Source organism: Typopeltis vanoorti, chromosome 4 (assembly GCF_054136105.1).
Source record: "Typopeltis vanoorti isolate ZY-2024b chromosome 4, IOZ_Tvanoo_1.0, whole genome shotgun sequence".
NCBI classification, from domain to species: Eukaryota; Metazoa; Arthropoda; class Arachnida; order Uropygi; family Thelyphonidae; genus Typopeltis; species Typopeltis vanoorti.
In genome coordinates, this window is record NC_143552.1 from 101,134,161 (window position 1) to 101,152,473 (window position 18,313).

Below are 18,313 nucleotides of genomic sequence, written 5' to 3' on the forward strand. Positions count from 1 at the left end.
GAAAAAGTTATCACAAAAAACCATTTGCAGTCTACTGGATGTTATTTTCATTCACCACTTCAAAATCCAATGTTTTCTGTGAAATCAATTCATAGAATTATGTTCATGCATTGTTTTGATTGATGTTTAGAATATCAATACTTCACATTAATCATGCAAAAAGCCTCTTTCAAAAATACTTAATAAAAACACAAGCCACCCCTAAGAACTACAGAAAAGTGATTACTTACTCATGTAAAAATATCATTTCATTTCAGATATTTTGACCTATGTTTAGAAGTAACTATATGCACAAATTAGATATGATTTTCTGGCACTTATTCAAAAGCAATGCACCAGATATCACATATAGGCCAACAATATTTCATGACAATGATGCATCCTATCCATGAAAGATCATCTCCCCCCCCCCCTACATCATCACACTAGGCTTATTGCTGTGGGTGAACCTTTTCAAGCCATTTCAGGATTCCAATAAGCAATGTATATCTATACCAAAAATTAGACCAGTGTGGGAAGAGGTTCGAGAAAGTACAAGACAGTTGGCAGTGATCAGATGAATTTCAACCACAGCCTCTATTTCCTCTCCAAATAATGTGCTTTCTTTGGTCAGATAGTGTGCACTAGACATTGCAAGCTAGAGAATTGTAAGCACAGTACAAAAGTGCAGAATGAGAATATGTGAACTGTCATTAGACCAAAGAAAATTCAAGGGAATATTTCTGCTACATGACAAGAAAGAATTATGAAAGGACAATACAGTGTGGTAGGGTGAGTAGCAAAGGATGTAGTGGAATAATTTAATGAGCACTATCAGTATATATTGGTTTCATTGATAATACACAAACCTCAAAAGGAGGGAAATGAGAGGGAGAAGAGGTATCAAGTACTTATTGGGTTAGATACTAAAACTGTCAGAATGGATGATATTTACCAGTTTTTTTTTAGTGAATGTGCAAGAGTTGCCTATGCTCCTGACCTAATTGTTTATGAGTCTTCAGTAAGAATTGGTTCCTAAGGCATGGAGAGAAGGCAAAAATAGTGCCACTGCATAAGTATGGTTGTAGGACAGAACTTCTCAATCACAAAATATTCTTTATTTGTTTGAAAGATTGTTAGGAATAGAATGCAAAATGATACAAGCTCATATCACAATATGGCATACTATATTTAAGAATGTCATTAGGTGAATCATTGTATCCACCCAGCATTAGACAGCCACTTAGGTCTTGCGAGTTAAGCTTTCAAGATTATAGGTACCATAGGTCTGCATCCTTTCATGAGCAAAATTAAAAAAAAAAAAAATAATGTGCCTGGTAGTACAATTAACCTATGGAAAGTTGCATAGATTCGTCTTTTTATTACAGATATTAGTAGGCAATTAATTTTAAGCTTCTTAATGGTGTCATTTTTTTGAAGTAATGACAGTCTAGTCAACTTGCACCGTAACTAACAAATGGACTTTCTCAACCAGTCCAATAGGTAACTGCTATTCTAAAGCAATTCACTATAACAAATTCCTGGGTTCCCTCAAGGTTTGCTATAATGACAGCTGACTGTATAGTCACACAATTTCATTTTTAACTAATTTTGCTGATACTGTGATCTCCTCCAGAAACCAACTATAAAATTGAGTTGACATTTTGTAAGTACAAGTGTATAAATTTAACACAAAGAACTACTGTTAACTGGTTTAGTTATTAAATCAATATGCACCATGTGTGAGATTTCAACTGTCAGTTTTAGCTAGAAGTTCATCATAAAGATTAATCGCATACAGCTGAGAATTATACTGTGGGTCTCCACACCGAGTGATATAATTATGCTATTCAAATGGTAGTTCTTCGAACTTTCAACCATAGCCTCTATTGTATGGCATGTTCCTCTCCAAATGTGCTTTTCTTTGGTGGGATAGTGTGCCAGATATTATCTTCTTTATTTTTGTCTAATGTGACTAACAATTATGCATGAAAGGATTTTTTTTTTTTTTTTTTTTTTTGGCACTTAATTTAAGCGATGCACATGATGCTTGTGATTTCACTGTTCATAAGGATAGGATTTGATTTGATTTAGTGGAAAGTGAATTTTATACTGGTTAGTTTTCAAGATTTGTTCTATTCTTTATAGATATATATATAAAATATTCCATGTGAATTTATCATAATTATAAATGAATACATTAGGTATAGAAGAGATCTGTCTACTTTTAAGTATTAAGAATATACTTCAACAATTAAATTCACTTCAGTAGTCATATATATATATATATATATATATATATTAGGGTTACCAAGTAATTTTATACTTAGTTATTTTACACCCAATCCCAAATAATCAAACAGTTAAGTTTGTGCCTGAAATGTAGTTCAAGTCTAAAGGTGGTGCAACACCAGGGCAACTCATTATAAAGGTGGGTAAAGCTCTGATCACTATTCTTAGTATTTTCCATAATGTAAAGCACATCTCACTAAGAGATGTATACTGCAATACATTATGGGTGGGGTCACTACCCAGACCGGTTTCAACCTTTTTTGAGGTCTCCTCAATGAGTAGCCAGACCCTAAATACTAAGGTTTTAGTAATACAGAGCCTTATCAACTTTACCTATACAAGTTGCTATAAGGTGTTTTTATTTTGAATAATCTCTTGAGGAGATACAGATGTAAATAAGTTTTTACCTTGTGAATAATGTATATTAGGGTTACCAAGTAATTTTATAAACTTGGTTATTTTACTCCTAATCCCAAGTAAGCAAACAGTTAAGTTTGCACCTGAAACGTAGTTCCAGTCTAAAGATGGTGCAACACCAGGGCAACTCATTATAAAGGTGGATAAAGTTCTGATCAATATTCTTAGTATTATCTGTATCTTTCCAGTGATTATTCAAAATAAAAACACTTTGTAGCAACTTGTATAGGTAAAGTTGATAAGGCTCTGTATTACTAAAACCTTGGTATTTAGAGTCTAGCTACTCACTGAGGAGACCTCAAAAAAGGTTGAAACTGGTCCGAGTAGTGACCCCACTCATAATGTATTGCAGTATACATCTTAGTGAGATGTGCTTTACATTATGGAAAATACTAAGAATAGTGATCAGAGCTTTACCCACCTTTAGACTTGAACTACGTTTCAGGTGCAAACTTAACTGTTTGCTTACTTGGGATTAGGAGTAAAATAACCAAGTTTATAAAATTATTTGGTAACCCTAATATACATTATTCCCAAGGTAAAAAAACTTATTTACACACACAAAACCACTTTTCTAAACCCTTTCATTAATCTTATGCCGGTTTCTAGCTTAATTCCTCGTATACCGTATTCATCATGCTGTTCCTACGCATCACTCCATGTGTCTTATATTGCTTGAGATAGATAAGGCCAGTCAGAGAATTCCAATGATTTCTGTTTTTAGGATGGTGGTGGTGTGATGTAGTAGCATGTAGCTATAACTCTGTGTCCTTTCTATGTAAATTTATCATGATTATAAATTAATATACCTAAGTATGGAAGAGATCTATTTACTTTTAATTTAATGTTCAAAATATATTTGGACAATTAAATACTGCAGTAGTCTAAATGTAAGTAGCTGAAGGTAATTTAATCCTTGGTTCGCCCACAGAACTGTAATTTGTCAGTTGAATGAACCTCCCACAATGAGTCTATCAACTCCATGGTGGGTGTAATAATAATATAGGCTTACAACTTTCATGAGTGGGACTCATTAAAAATTACCATACTATGAAGAACACCCCTATATCCTATCTTTTCATGATTTCAAAAGCAAATACTGTTCTAAATGGTTTAAGAATAATAAACTGGAAAGTTGGAGTAAGAGTGAGGAGCCCTTGGCTAGACTAATTTTCTGTTCATATATTCATTTTTTTGAAACTGAAAAGATTCTGTAGGTTATTTTCTCATCTGTGAATATGTTTAGGAGTAAATTTACTACAACAAGAGTAACAATTAATTGATTAAATTAACTAGAAAACTAATGGGTATTCTGTTTATTTAATGAAATTCAAAAACGAATTTTGCATCATACAGTAACATCTAATCACCGTCTCCAAATGGACACTATAATTTGTAGAAAAGGCTTGGCAAAGTGGTATACTTATATAGATGAATGGTATACAAATCTATGCAAAACTGTTCTAAAAGGTGTACTAATCTATGCAATGTGCATTATTACAGCAAAAAGTGGAAAACATGGATAACTTAAGGGAAAAACCCCAATAAGGCTCTGTATGCAAATAGTTGAGCCTTGCATAACTATAGCAAACTCATGAATAGTTTATAGTGACCACCTTGTCAAAATGGTGTTTGCCTGTTGTTTTTTTTAACAGAAAAAAAGACAAACAGCATTCTAGAACCTCTGGACATGAGCAATTACATAATGCACACCCATGGTACTGATCTAATTTTGAAATCCTTTGTGGGTGGGCTCCATATAAAAAAATACAGTGTAATAAGAGATCTGCAGATTAGTCTAAAGATATAAATTATTATTTCCAAAGCATTTACTCCTACCAAAAGTTTCTACAACTGTTGTACAAATTGAAGGTCCTATTTTCAGCTGTGCTGGATTCCCAGCCACACTGGAATTAAGGGAAATGAGACTGTAGATGCAGCTCCTAGATTAGCTCATATTTTTCATGTACTGTTGACTATTCACATATACTGACTACAGACTGTATATAAGATTGAAACTGAAGATGCATAAAAATACAAGTACAAATGAATCTGGTAATGAGTACCAAAATTCAATTAACTGTCCAAGTAGACTAAACTACTTGTACACATCATTCTTTATTAGAGTTTGTGAAAGTTTATAACAAAAGCCATTGATATGACTGTTAGTCTGAATGTGGCAAGTTTATATATTCAGCATTGACTTCTCATCCCAAAGCTTTTTTTTTTTTTTACTGGACTTAAGCAAATGAGCACTAGCATTTTACAAATTCAAAAATAAATATATAAATAGAAACAGGTCCAACTATATAGCCCTCATTTCTCAACTTGAAAATTGCACAGTGAGCATCTATAATTAAATTAGGTTTAATGCAATGAATACAGCATAGAAATAATTAAATACAAATTTAATAGTTATTTCTTCAGATTTTATTCATTCCATTAAACATAATTATCAGTGTAAACCAGCAGCTAAGCCTATATACTTGTACACTGAGCATTTTGAACACCCAACTAAGTACACTTGGATATGCTTATAATATATAATATGTTCTGTGCTACAACAGAAGAACTATAACACATTTTATATGAACTCAATGAATTTGAGCATTCAAAGATGTGCTTTACCTTCAAATTAGAAGTAGATGGATTGCTCCTATACTTGGATGTGTTATAAATTTTTTTACCATAATATATATTCACATATGAAGTTTACAGAAAGAAGGATAACTGGAGTTAAATGCATGCTACATCACATCACCCTACTCTCAAAGGAAATAACTCTCAGAGAGAGCTCACACCATTGGCCAACATAAAAAAAGAAAAATACTTTCATAAATAATGGTCATAATTCAAGATCAGTATAATAATTTCTAGTGATGTCCATCCAAAATGATTAGTAAAAAAGTTACTGTTAAGATTTTTCAAAAACAGTAATTGTAAGCATTCCTAATCTCTTGTCACGTTATTTAAGCAAAAGATTTCACATTTATCACATCACACAAACTCAATAATACTTTGTTGAGAATTATGTTTCCACCTTTAAAAAGAAACCTGAAAATTTAAGGACTGACTTTTGTGTTTAATCTATTTAATTCTTGAATGTTTCCTGAGAGAATCAAGCAGATGCACTGCTGATGGGATATTCATAATGTTATTTCCTTAACAGAGTGCAAAACATTAAAACTGCCAAATACAGAATGCAGTTAGTAGTTTAAAATATGGTCATATGGATAATGTTCTGATACGTAATTATTGAAGCTCTTAGAAATTTTGAAATCTACTCTATAGATTTATCACTAAAAGAAAAAAAAATTCCTTTTGATGTGGGAATGCAGGTGGATATTTGAATACTAAGCTCAAGTATGACTAAACATTGCTGATTAAATATTCAGTGATGAAATATGAACTATACTGCTGATACACTGAACTATGAGTATTCATGTTGAGTCTGTGAAAGAAACTAATTACATATGAAAATTGGAATTATATAAAACCAGATTTGAGGCAGCAAAATCTAGTTAAGTTTGTGCATTATTAGAAGGCCTAAAGTCTCATGTTAATACTTATTTCTATTTGATACTTGTTGAGCATTTCAGTAGGTGCAATATTAGAAATAAACAATTATGCTAAATAACTTTAGCATAATTGTTATTTCGTTATTTTTAAGAGGCACTACAAGGAGTATTTATAGACAAATACAATTTTAAGTAGCATTTTGTGTGTGTGTGTTGGGGGGGATGACGGAGATAATTTTACAACTGTATTTTCTGATGAAAAGAAAACATTTAGCCAATAAACTTGTTTAACTAATACTAAATAATTTCCTGAAGATAAACTTTAGGCCTAGTAACAATGCACAAACTGAACTGAATTTTTCTACCTCAAATCTGTTTTCATAATTCCAAGTTTTATATGTAATAAGTTTCATTTGAATAAAACTAAATGTTGTAACCAGCCATCAAGAGTGATATAATTAAGAGCATGTTGCTATCATTATTCCTTACAATGAACTGCACATGGAGAGTCAAATACAATTAAGATCAAAATTTCATTACTAATTTTCTATTAAATTTTTCTACAAATGGTTATCTTTTGTACTCTTTTGTCATCTATTCAACTCAAATGGCACTATTCACCAATCTTGATCTTTTTCAGGATCTGATTCTTTATATTTCAAAATACCTGTTCTGTTAATTTTTATTTCAGTTTGTTTTAACCTCCCTACCGGCCGAGTGAATGAAATAGTGAGACCAAATTGCACTTCTTATCCATGTTATTCACGGGTGTAACAGAATCGTATCCAGATTTAGCTTAACTTCTATAGACGTCATGGCTGGCTGGGGGGTTAAATGACCACACTAGCACCACAGGTGAGTCTGCTTACATTGCTGAAATAATGAAATGCAGTTCTTACATACTCATTTCTGATGTGGTTCTACTGGTGAAACCTTCACCAGCAGAACAACGCTAAAATTTAACAATTGTGGTATTTAAATGCAATTTTTAAGATGGAAGATAAATTAAGTCAAAGACTTTTCATATTTTATTTATACATCAAATTACTAATGAAATTATTGTTTATGCATTGTGTGGTATATTTATGTATCTGTAATTCTCAACTTAATTACCAGTTAGCCAGTTGATTGAGAAGGTTTTAAAATCCTTAGGATTTCACCCTTTCTGTATATGAATTCTTATCTAAGATGCTGCTGCCATACAATTAGCTTAATTCTGGAATGTCAAATATCTAAACCTATGAGGTGACAGGCAGCTTTTGATTAAGTAGTCTTTGTGTTTAAGTGTTAAATGTCATTGCATCAGTTTTAGATGGGGAGAACAATCATGCACTTGTCATTAATAAAGCTTCCATCACGTCCTACAGTTATGTATTTACTGTAAGAACTCAAGAGTTCGAAAATCATGCTTTGTTCATCCCATGCTTCATATGTTATGTGTCCATAATGGTTTAAGGGAGGGGAGACATAGTAAAGTATGAATTATACTTGAAATATAACTCAAGACGTCTTCACACTATTAACCCAGATATTACACATTCAAGTGTGTATACTATTTAGGGTTAAAAGTACAAACACCCATGCTTAATAAGCACAACAATTTTCTGAGTAAGATTCAGTAGTCTCTTAAGACTGTATATGAAAATTAGGACAATACTGTTCAACTTTTGCTAGACTGAAATAACCATATTTCTAAAGACTTACTGAGCTCGCTACTAATCTTAATCCTTCCAGCCAATCAATGTGTAGTCTATAAATACTTCAAAACTACTGATTGTTTAATACTTTATTTGGCTCCTATGATGAACAGTTTGTTTCTGAAACAAATTACCACAATGAGTGGTAGTGCCTAAATAGATTATATTCAAATTTTCAGCACAAATTACATACAAGTTACCAAAAGCACAAGTCTTTTAATGTTCAGCACAGATGAAATAGCTCTTGATATTTTTTCCCTCCAAGAGAAATCAGTTATAGTTGCGTCTACAAAGCAAACAAAACAAAGCATGAGAAAGCTAAATATGCTTCTAAAGAAACTTGGAATTACTGTTTCTTCTTTTTATTTATGTATTTCAATTATCACACAGCCAGTAAATAGAATATCAAAATATAATGAAAAAATATACAAAAATTACATAATTAAATTAACATTAAATAATAACAGATTTAAATCAATTTCATAACAGAAGAATTCAGAAACCAGTTAAGCTGGCAATCACTTGTAAGTGGTTGGTTGTACACTATACAAGCTACTTACAAGTTTTTTTTTCTTGTGGAGATTCATAAGTTGATATTAATAAAAAAAAGTCTTAAATGCTAAATAATTTAGAAGGCTTAAAATATCATTTTAGAAGTTGCAAAAAATATACTAAAGAAGTTTAAACAGATATTAATGCAAACCATGAAATAAGCATTTTCTTACCGAACATAGCCAGGACTTCTATCTCTGTAGTATGGAGATCGACTACGAGATCGTCTACGGCTGCTTCTATAGTCATCATATCTTCCCCCATAGTATGGAGAACGTGGTCGACGAGTTCGCTCCTTTGACCTCATTTCTGAAGGTGCTAAAAATAAGAATAAAAAGGCATTCATTATAAACATTTGCAGATAAAAATTATCTGCAAATGTTTACAGAGGCCATTCAGGCTAAGTCACATTTATCATAACCAAAACTGATAGATTATTAACAAGCTATCTGAAAGTGGTACTTCAGGTGGGGCTTTCTCCATTGGTGGATATGTCCAAAATTATGACATTTGATGACTACCTGGATTAGTTTCTTTTAAACTCAGTCCATTTATGGACGTGCACTCCCCCCCCCATCTATCTATCTACAGATACCGGCCACTGAATTAGAAACTTATTTAATACCATGTTTCTGTATAGGCATGCAAAATTCATGTTAGTCTGCAGTGACAGTGTTAGAAGTCATACTGTAACACTATCACTGCAGTTAAAAATGAACTGTATTCAGTCTTGCTTCCTTGAAAGACCTCAATGTAACATGGCATGAATAGCCTTGATGTTCTTTCCCAATCTTTGGCACATAAGCTACATACAAGTTCTCAAATGTGCACTGAATCTTGTAGGCTCCTAGATATAGATTTATCCAATAGCTAGGAAAATTTCAGGGATCAGATTAGTAATGTCAGGTCAGCTTTCCCCAAATCACCAGTTATGTAAATAAGAAATGGGTAATTGAGGTATATAGATAGAACACATAAGAGATATTTTCTCCTGAAAATGATTCATTATCACTTTAAACTTACTTCCACTGGATCTCTTTAGTGTTGAATGAAGATGAGTTGTATTATGACTGAAAAAAACAATTACCCAACAAACATACATATAAAAACATCTGACTGTTTTGGTAATTTTGGTAACAATAAAACACTTGCCATCCTTAACAAAGATAGCTGTGTCAAGCTATCCAGTGGCCAGGATCCTAGATGACTAATTCAACAAAATTTGTGTTTCTAAGTTTTGTTGTGGTGCTAATACTTAAGCAACTCAATCTGTGCTCACAAAGATGAAAGAATGATGATACCAGCAAGACTTTACATACTTTTTCTAAACTATAGTTTTGTCAATAATCCACTCATAAGCTCTCAATGCAAAGTATTACTCATGCTGCTGAGGGGAAATCAATGCATGAAAAAACTTTCTGTGAACCTGCTCAATGATGCCTCTGTACATGCCTGTTACTGTAATGTTAACATATCTTATATGTTAGGGAGATACATAAAAGAAGCAACAATTCTTATTGCATTTGTGCAGTTATATCAGCTGAACAGGCTGATATAACTGCACAAATGTTGGGTTTAATTATTACAGTCCATATTTTTTTGTTTAAGGAATCTCTCTTATTATCCTGAATATTATAGTTGTAGCATTTCATGAGAGACTATTCTATTCTTATAAAGCATGGAATTTAACACAGCAATGCTTCTTTGCTTGCTGAATTGTAACATAAGGTATAAGACAGAAAAGTGAAAGGAGATATGTAAACAAAGAATGAAAATAAAGGCACTAAAAAGGATTTATGCATATACATTATATCCTGAGCAAACAAATTGTCCACGTGACTATCAGTGGGAATAAGCAAATTTCTTCTCAGCTGTCATAATTTGAAGTTAATAACATACATTTTTAAAATGGCAGTAGCATAAGAAAAGAAAACCAAAGATTAACAAATGAATAAGCATATGTTCAATATGCTAATGCAAACACAAACTAGAACCAAAAAGCAGTTGATGACCTATGCATAGAAATCTCAAACTCTAGCAATAGGATACTATGGCCAGACTGCTTTGCACATATCACTCCTCAATCTCTGAGAGTGGTTTCAATATGCATCAAACTAGTGAAAGAATGATGTAAAATTATGTCTACCTACTAAGTAGACAGTGCAAAAATATATTGACCATACTGTTAGCAACATGCAAGGAATCTTGCATCTAATTGAATGTTGCTTCTATTTTTCTGCACTTTGTTTATATGTAAATAATTCCTTTGCATAACAGAAGTTCTAAGAGTGCAGTAGTAAATTAGAGCAATCAGCATCTGGTGGTAAAAGTACTGGAAAAATCAGTCAAAAAGAAAATCCATGAATGGCTGGATAAGAATATGATACTCTAAATAGCAGAAACATGGCTTTGTGAAGGGTGAGTCATGCCTCAGTAATTTAATAACTTTTTATAATAGTAACAGCTGAAGTTGGATAAAAGGAATGGCTACACAAAAGATTCTGCTGGATTTTGCAAATGCATTTGACAGAATACCAAAGGAACTGTTGTGCAAATTAAAACAAATGGGGGGTATGGATATGACACTGGTTATATGGATGAGGGTGACTGAAGGACAGATAGCAAAAAGTGGCATATGGAGAAGCAGATTCTAGAAAAAGAAGGTGACTAGAGGTGTGCTGCAATGTTCTTTGCTAGAACCACTGTTTAATTCATGCATAACTGATATAGAAAATAATCTGAAGGGAAATATTCAGTTGTTTGCTGATGTTGCAAAATTAGATGGGGTAATAGTAATCAAAACAATGTGCAGAGCTTGCAGAATGATTTAAATAGGCTATCAGTATGGACAAAAGATAATGGGTATCAGTTTAATGTGGAGGTATATAGTTATGCATTTTGGGACAATTAGAAAAATAAGTTGTGTACCCCACTGATGGAACTGTAATCCAGGAATTAAAAATGCCAACAACTTATGCTGTTGGCATTTTTTTTCTTTTATTCAAATGTAAGCAAGAAATAGATGAAGCTATGAATTTAAGGGTCGTAGTAGATAAAGCCAAAGTTCAGAGGGCATATTACCAAGGTTGCAAATATATCTACCTGGTTTCTTGGGATGAGGAAGTAGTGAAGAGGATCCAGAGGCAAATGACTATGGTGAGTGGTCTCTAGAATGCTCTCTGAAGACTGAGGGTGGCAGAAGTTGGTTGATAGATGAAGAGAGGATATGATAGAAACGTTCAAGTTACTTAAATGAATTTAGAGGATTGATGCGGGATGTTTCAACACTTGGCTAGAAGGGACAGAATAAGAGATCATGTCTGGAAGTTGAGCAAGAGTGCGATTAGTAGTGGTGTGGATTAATTTTTCTTGGAGAATGGTGAATGAACGCATGGGTTGACAGAGGTATGACAGATATTGCATGGATAGTTTGGGTCTCTGGCAATGAGTCTTCAGATTCCATGGAGGTGCTCGTACAATAATATTACTTTAGCATCTGTATCCCTTAGTTTATAATAAATTTAGTTTAATCCTTTATCCAAGTGTGAGCAAACAAAGTTTGCGCCTGAAAGTATCATCAGGACTGGGGTAAGGTGGTGCAATAAATTGGTATAATAAACTAAATTTATTATACTCTAACCAAGTGAAAAATAAACTTTCAACCCTTAGTTTAACATATTTCATTTATATAATTATACAAACTCTAATGCACCTACAATACCTGTGTGCAATCAGAAGTCTATAAAGCCATTATGGATTATAAGAGAGATTACTGGAGTGATAACTAAGACAAAACACTAATGTTATGATCTTCACATGGAAGTCATCATCTGGAATATATGTACACATATACAAGTGGACACAAGTTAAACTACATAGCACCGAGCAGGACAAACTATGGCATCATTAATTTGCCCTGGCCAGGCAATTAAGCCTAGCCAGTCCTCTAAAGAAGGAAAAAATATAAATTACAGTGATAGCTAACTGACAGATTAACTGAAATTAATTAGTTAGATGTGTTATTTTTAGGTGGCTGGAGAACATCCTGACTAGGAGGTACTGGAATTTTATTATAAATTAGTTCTGGTTTTGAAATATTCTCATTTAGTAATAACTGAATTTAATAGTTATGACCCATAGTCTATTTGGTATGATTATGAACTACACGAACTAGAGAACTACTGGCAACCCCCCCCTCCATAGACTGGTAACTGCTGTTTGAAGTCTTATTAAAGTTGTCTGTTCACATCTTTGTTAAGAAACTAATATTACAAATCAGGGATTGAAGATGGATGTCTAGTTGGAGTTAATAAGGTCAAATAAGCAGCTTATACCTAAAAACAGGAAACTAAGTCATTACAGCGGAACCTCGGTTGTCGAACGCCTCTGTTCTCGACCAATTCGGTTCTTCTTCTGCAGCTTCTCTCACTTAAGTGGGGTAACTGTTGATAAGTCTCCTCCACATCCTCCTGTCTTGGGCTGTCACCACATTTAAGTTCTTCATCCTCAAGTACTCTTCTACCAGCTCCCTCCATCTCTTCTTTGGCTGCCCATGCTTCCTCCTTCCTTGCACATCCATCTGCATGACCCTTCTTCCCACATATTAGTCCTCCCACATCATCACGTGACCAAACCATCTCAAACATGCCTCCTGTATCTTCGCTACTAAGTTTGTAACTTTCACTGTTCCCCTCACATAGTCATTTCTCAGACGATCCTTTCTGGTCACACCGCACATCCACCTAAGCATTCTTGTCTCTGCTGCTTCTATCTTGCCGATGTTATTTTTCCTCAGGGCCACAGTTTTCATAGCATACGTCATAGCTGGCCTCACTACTGTCCTATAGATTTTGCCTTTCGGATTAATCGGCACCCTCTTATCGCATAACACTCCAGCCATCTCCCTCCAACCTGCTTGTATCCTGCATCCACTTCCTTCTCAGCTCCATCGTCTTCTTCCACTGTTGAACCTAAGTATCTAAAGTCCCTCACCTTCCTGATGACATTTCCTTCCAGCACCAGATCTGTCTCCTGGCTGCCACCCACTGTGCAACACATACTCTGTCTTACTTCTGCTCAGTCTCATACCTCTCTCTTCCAGTACTTTTCTCCATCTTTCCAGTTTAGTTCCTGCTTCTTCTCTTGAATCTGCACACAGCAAGATATCATCTGCATACAACATTGTTCAAGGTGCATCTTCTCTCACCTCCTCCATCACAATATTAAACAGAAATGGACTTAATGCCGACCCTTGATGCAAGCTAACTGTTACTTGAAAACTTTCTGTCTGTCTCAGGCAGGTCCAAACTCCTCTTCACTTTCTGTACATCTCCCGCATCAACCTGACATATTTCTCCGGAATCTTCTTCTCCCTCAGACACCTCCAGACTTCTTGCCTTGGCACTCTATCATATGCTTTCTCCAGATCAATAAATGCCAGATGCAGCTCCCATTGTTTCTCTCGAAACTTTTCCATCATCTGCCGTAACCCAAAGATAGCATCTGTTTGTTCCTTTGCAATCTCCACATCCTTCCTCAATCTTCCATCAAGAACCCTTTCTAGGATTTTCATTGTGTGTGACGTTAACTTTATTCCTCTATAATTCTTAGTCTTGTGCATCCCCTTTACCCTTGTGGATGGGGACAAGAGTACTCTCCCTCCATTCCTCGGGTATATTTTCCTGTTGGCAAACTTTCATGAACAGGTCCCACAGCAGATCAATTCCCTCTTCCCCCAGTGCCTTCCATGCCTCCACTGGAATCCTGTCAGGGCCCACCGATTTTCCATTCCTCATCCTCTTCATGGCCTCCGTCACTTCCACTCTACTGATGTTCTGCACCATCCCTTCAGAAGGCTGCCCATCTTCTCTGTGAGTCCTTGGCATTTTCCTCATTCAAAAGTCAATTGTTCGTGTTGTCTCGAACAATTCGGTTCCCGAACAAAAAATGGTCCAGTTTCCAAAGAGAATTTCGGTTCCTGAACAGGCAAACAGCAACCACGTACTGAGCTGTAAGGCGGAAAAGCGTCAGTTATGCGGCAGCCTTCGTTCAGTGCGGACACCTGCTCGAATTTGCAGCGAGTTTTCTTGATTTTCTTTGCGTTTTTTTTTTTCATAAATTATTATTAAGCCACCATGGGGCCGCAGAAGAATAGTGATAGCAGCAGAGCGAAAAGAAAAGAAAAGTTGTTAGAACCATGGAAGAGATGAAAAAAAAAAATCATATCCAAACATGAAAATGGCGTTCATGTCTCGAATCTTGCTATGCAGTTCGGTATGGCGAAATCAACGATATGTACAATACTCAAAAATAAAGAGGCGATCAAGAGAGCTGATGTTGCAAGAGGAGTGAAAGTTCTTACTAAACAAAGATCACAGACGATTGAAGTGGAAAAATTGTTGCTGATAGTGTTTCTAAGACTATAATTTGTGAAAAAGCGAGGCAATTACATGATGACCTGTTAAAGAAAAACTCTGGTACGAGTACGTGTAGATAGGCTTATGTGTTCAGACATGTTGTAATAGGTTTCACGGTATAATAAGAACACAGATGGTTAAGAAAATAACTATTTATTAACTTGAAGCTAATATTTCGCTGGTATTATATCCAGCATCTTCAGAGCACACAACAAAGTTTGTTACAAATGTAAGACAACCACAATCCGGTACTAAAGTCCTAATATGGCGCCATCTAGGTTAAAAAAAAAAAAAAAAACTTTCGCTATGGTAAGTCGGGTCTGGCAGACCATGCTTTGGATACCCCTACACACAGGATCAATTGGAAAGAAACAAAAGTAATGCACAGAAGCTTCTACAAGTCAGAGCGGTTGTTCCTGGAATCAACAGAAGCCTTAAAACATACTCCAAACCTTAACAAGTATGGCTGTATAAATCTACTAAAGATTTGGGAGACAGTCATCCTAAGACCAAATTAATATTTTTTAATTTATATTTTTTCAATTTGAATTTTTTTTTTTTTTTTTTTTTTTTTAATACCTAGATGGTGCCATATTAGGACTTTAGTCTTGTGTTGCATGCTGCAATCACTTATACTAGCCTCCATTGTTACACCGGATTGTGGTTGTCTTACATTTGTAACAAACTTTGTGTTGTGTGCTCTGAAGATGTTGGATATAATACCAGCGAAATATTAGCTCTAAGTTAATAGTTATTTTCTTAATCATCTGTGGTCTTATTATACCATGAAACCTATTACAACATATCTGGTACGAGTGCTGATACTGATGTGTTCAAAGCTAGTAGAGGGTGGTTCGAGAAATTTAAGAAAAGCAGCATACATAGTGTGGTTAGGCATGGGGAGGCTGAGAGTTTGACCTGAGAAATATGTGCAAGAATTTAGTGACTATGTAAAGGCTGAGGGTTTTCTTACCCAACAAGTGTTCAACTGTGATGAAACAGGCCTATTTTGGAAAAAATTGCCAAAGAGGACCTACATCACTCAGGAGGAAAAAGCATTGCCAGGACACAAGCCAATGAAGGCTGACTCATTTGCTATGTGGAAACGCAAGTGGGAGACTTGAGGGTTTAGCCATTGCTTGTGTACCACTCTGAGAATCCAAGTGTGTTTAAGAAAAATAACCTGATGAAAAGTAAATTGCCTGTCATGTGGAGGGCTAATAGTAGGGCTTGGATAACCAGGCAATTGTTTATTGAGTGGATCCATGAAGTCTTTGCCCTAAGTGTGAGAAAATACCTTCAAGAAAAAAATTTGCCAATTAGATGCCTTCTTGTGATGGACAATGCTCCTGCTCACACTCCAGGCTTGGAGGACAAGTTAGTGGAGGAGTCTGATTTTATTACAGTGAAGTTCCTGCCCCCTAACACAACTTCTCTAATTTAGCCCATGGACCAGCAGGTCATTTCGAACTTTAAGAAACTACACCAAAGCACTATTTCAAAGGTATTTTGAAGTTACCTCTGACACAGAATTAACACTCAGAGAATTCTGGAAAAATCACTTTAACATCCTCCATTGCATAAGTATCCTTGACAAAGCCTGGGCGCAAGTGACTTACAAGACGATGAACTCGGCCTGGAGGAAATTGTGGCCAGAATGTGTAGCAGACAGAGACATTGAGGCTGAGCATGTTGCTCCTGTCGATGATATTGTGTCTCTGGACAAAAGCATGTGCTTGGAAGTTGACAATGCTGATGGAGGATCACAGGAATGAGCTCACACTAGAAGAACTGGAACAGAAGTTTTCAACAAATGTGCAATGTCTCACTTCAGAAACATTTTAAAACGCTGGCAAAAACAGATGTCATTGGACAGGTTTTTAGTGAGACAGAGGCCCAGTGTCTCAAGCAGAGTCGAGTGGTGCCAAGAGACAGAAAAGAGAAAGAGAAAAAACCCTAGAAGGACAGTAACCTGATGTTTTTGTGGAAGGAGACTCCCCTTACCTCCTTCCACTTATGCAAGATCGGTGAACCAGGGTAAATTACCCCAAGTGGGATAAAAATGAAATTCTTGGGGGTAATGAGGACTCAATAGAACATAAATAAAATTATATAAAAAGAGAGTTTCTTGTTACGACAAATTTTTCTTCTGCCAACACTGCATCTGGCCAATGTAATATACGTGTTTAGGAGATGTCACGTCATATTGAACACCAAACAATTTGGTTGCTAAGGTGATGTTAAGTGGCTAAACAGATATTATTTGTCAGTTGTCTATCACCCACCTTAACCTTATTTTTTGACACGTGTTTTTGCTTTGTTTAAGTCGATTTAAGTACTTATTTAATTTATTTCAATAGTTCTATTTTAAGTGTAAGATGTTCATTTATTAACCATATTTTAGTGTTATGTTAGTTCGATAATTGGATTAATATATTTTCTCCTTGCTCGATTAATTTTCAATGGTCAATAAAATAATTAATTAAATTAAATAATTAAATACTGCCTTCACCTTGAGGACATGTCTTAGTGCCACATTTACCAATTAAATTATTGTAAATTTAAATGAACTTTAAAAAACTTAAATTCAATCACTGTCTTTTTTACCTTTCAGATGAAATCAACTAGAAAAAGAATATACCAGGAAGAGTTCCTCAATTATGGGTTTACACAAATAGAAGACAAAGGAATAATGGAACCACAGTGTGTTGTATGTTTGAAAGTACTGACTGCAAATCTTTCAAAAAGAGTCAATTGAAGAAACACTTGGATAATTTGCACCCACAATCTGTCTTCCAAACCGCAGGAATACTTTTGTAAATTTGGAAATGTCTGTCAAAAGACAAAGACTGGACAGCAACTCGAGAGGTACATTCGATCAACGTTCAGCATCAAAGGCTAGCTTTGAAGTGGCCTAGTTGATTGCCCGAAACAAGAAATCATATACTATTGGTGAGGAATTAGTTAAACCAGCAGCTTTGAAAATGGCAGAGATTATGTGTGGTCAGAAAGAAGCCATGAAACTAAATTCAGTGCCCTTGTCTGCAAAAGTTGTGAAAGAAAGAATTATTATTTTAGCAGAAAATGTGAGGGAACAAGTTATTTCTTCAATAAAAGAGAGTAAATGCTTTGCTATTCAGCTTGATGAGACTACAGATGTCAGTAGTAATTCGCAGCTGATGGTGTATGTTCGCTACAAAGGTTTACATGCAATTGAAGAGGAATTGTTTTGTTCTCCTCTCAGGTTGCGATCTCGTGGAATTGATGTCTTCAATAAAGTTAATGAATACTTTAATAACGTTCATTTAAAGTGGGAAGACTGCATTGCTGTGTCTGTTGATGGAGCTCCAGCTATGTTGGGTCATGTAAGTGGTTTTTCGGCTTTGGTGAGAGAGAATAATCCAAAAATTGAAGTTAACCACTGTATGCTCCATCACCAGGC

At 35.0% G+C, this 18,313-nt stretch overlaps 1 protein-coding gene across 8 annotated transcripts in view; it reads right to left on the reverse strand.

The window, feature by feature from the left end:
- LOC150107553 (serine/arginine-rich splicing factor 12-like) overlaps positions 1–18,313 on the reverse strand; it is a 103,466-nt gene that overhangs the window by 23,367 nt on the left and 61,786 nt on the right. For 6 of the 8 annotated variants that reach the window (XM_090391947.1, XM_090391948.1, XM_090391951.1 and 3 more), the window contains one exon: positions 8,629–8,773. In XM_090391947.1, coding sequence (XP_090248073.1) covers positions 8,629–8,773 — 145 coding nt within the window. Of the gene's footprint in view, positions 1–7,977; positions 8,190–8,628; positions 8,774–18,313 lie in introns of those variants that run through there. The other 2 variants (XR_016548248.1, XM_090391949.1) reach the window with 2 other exon arrangements.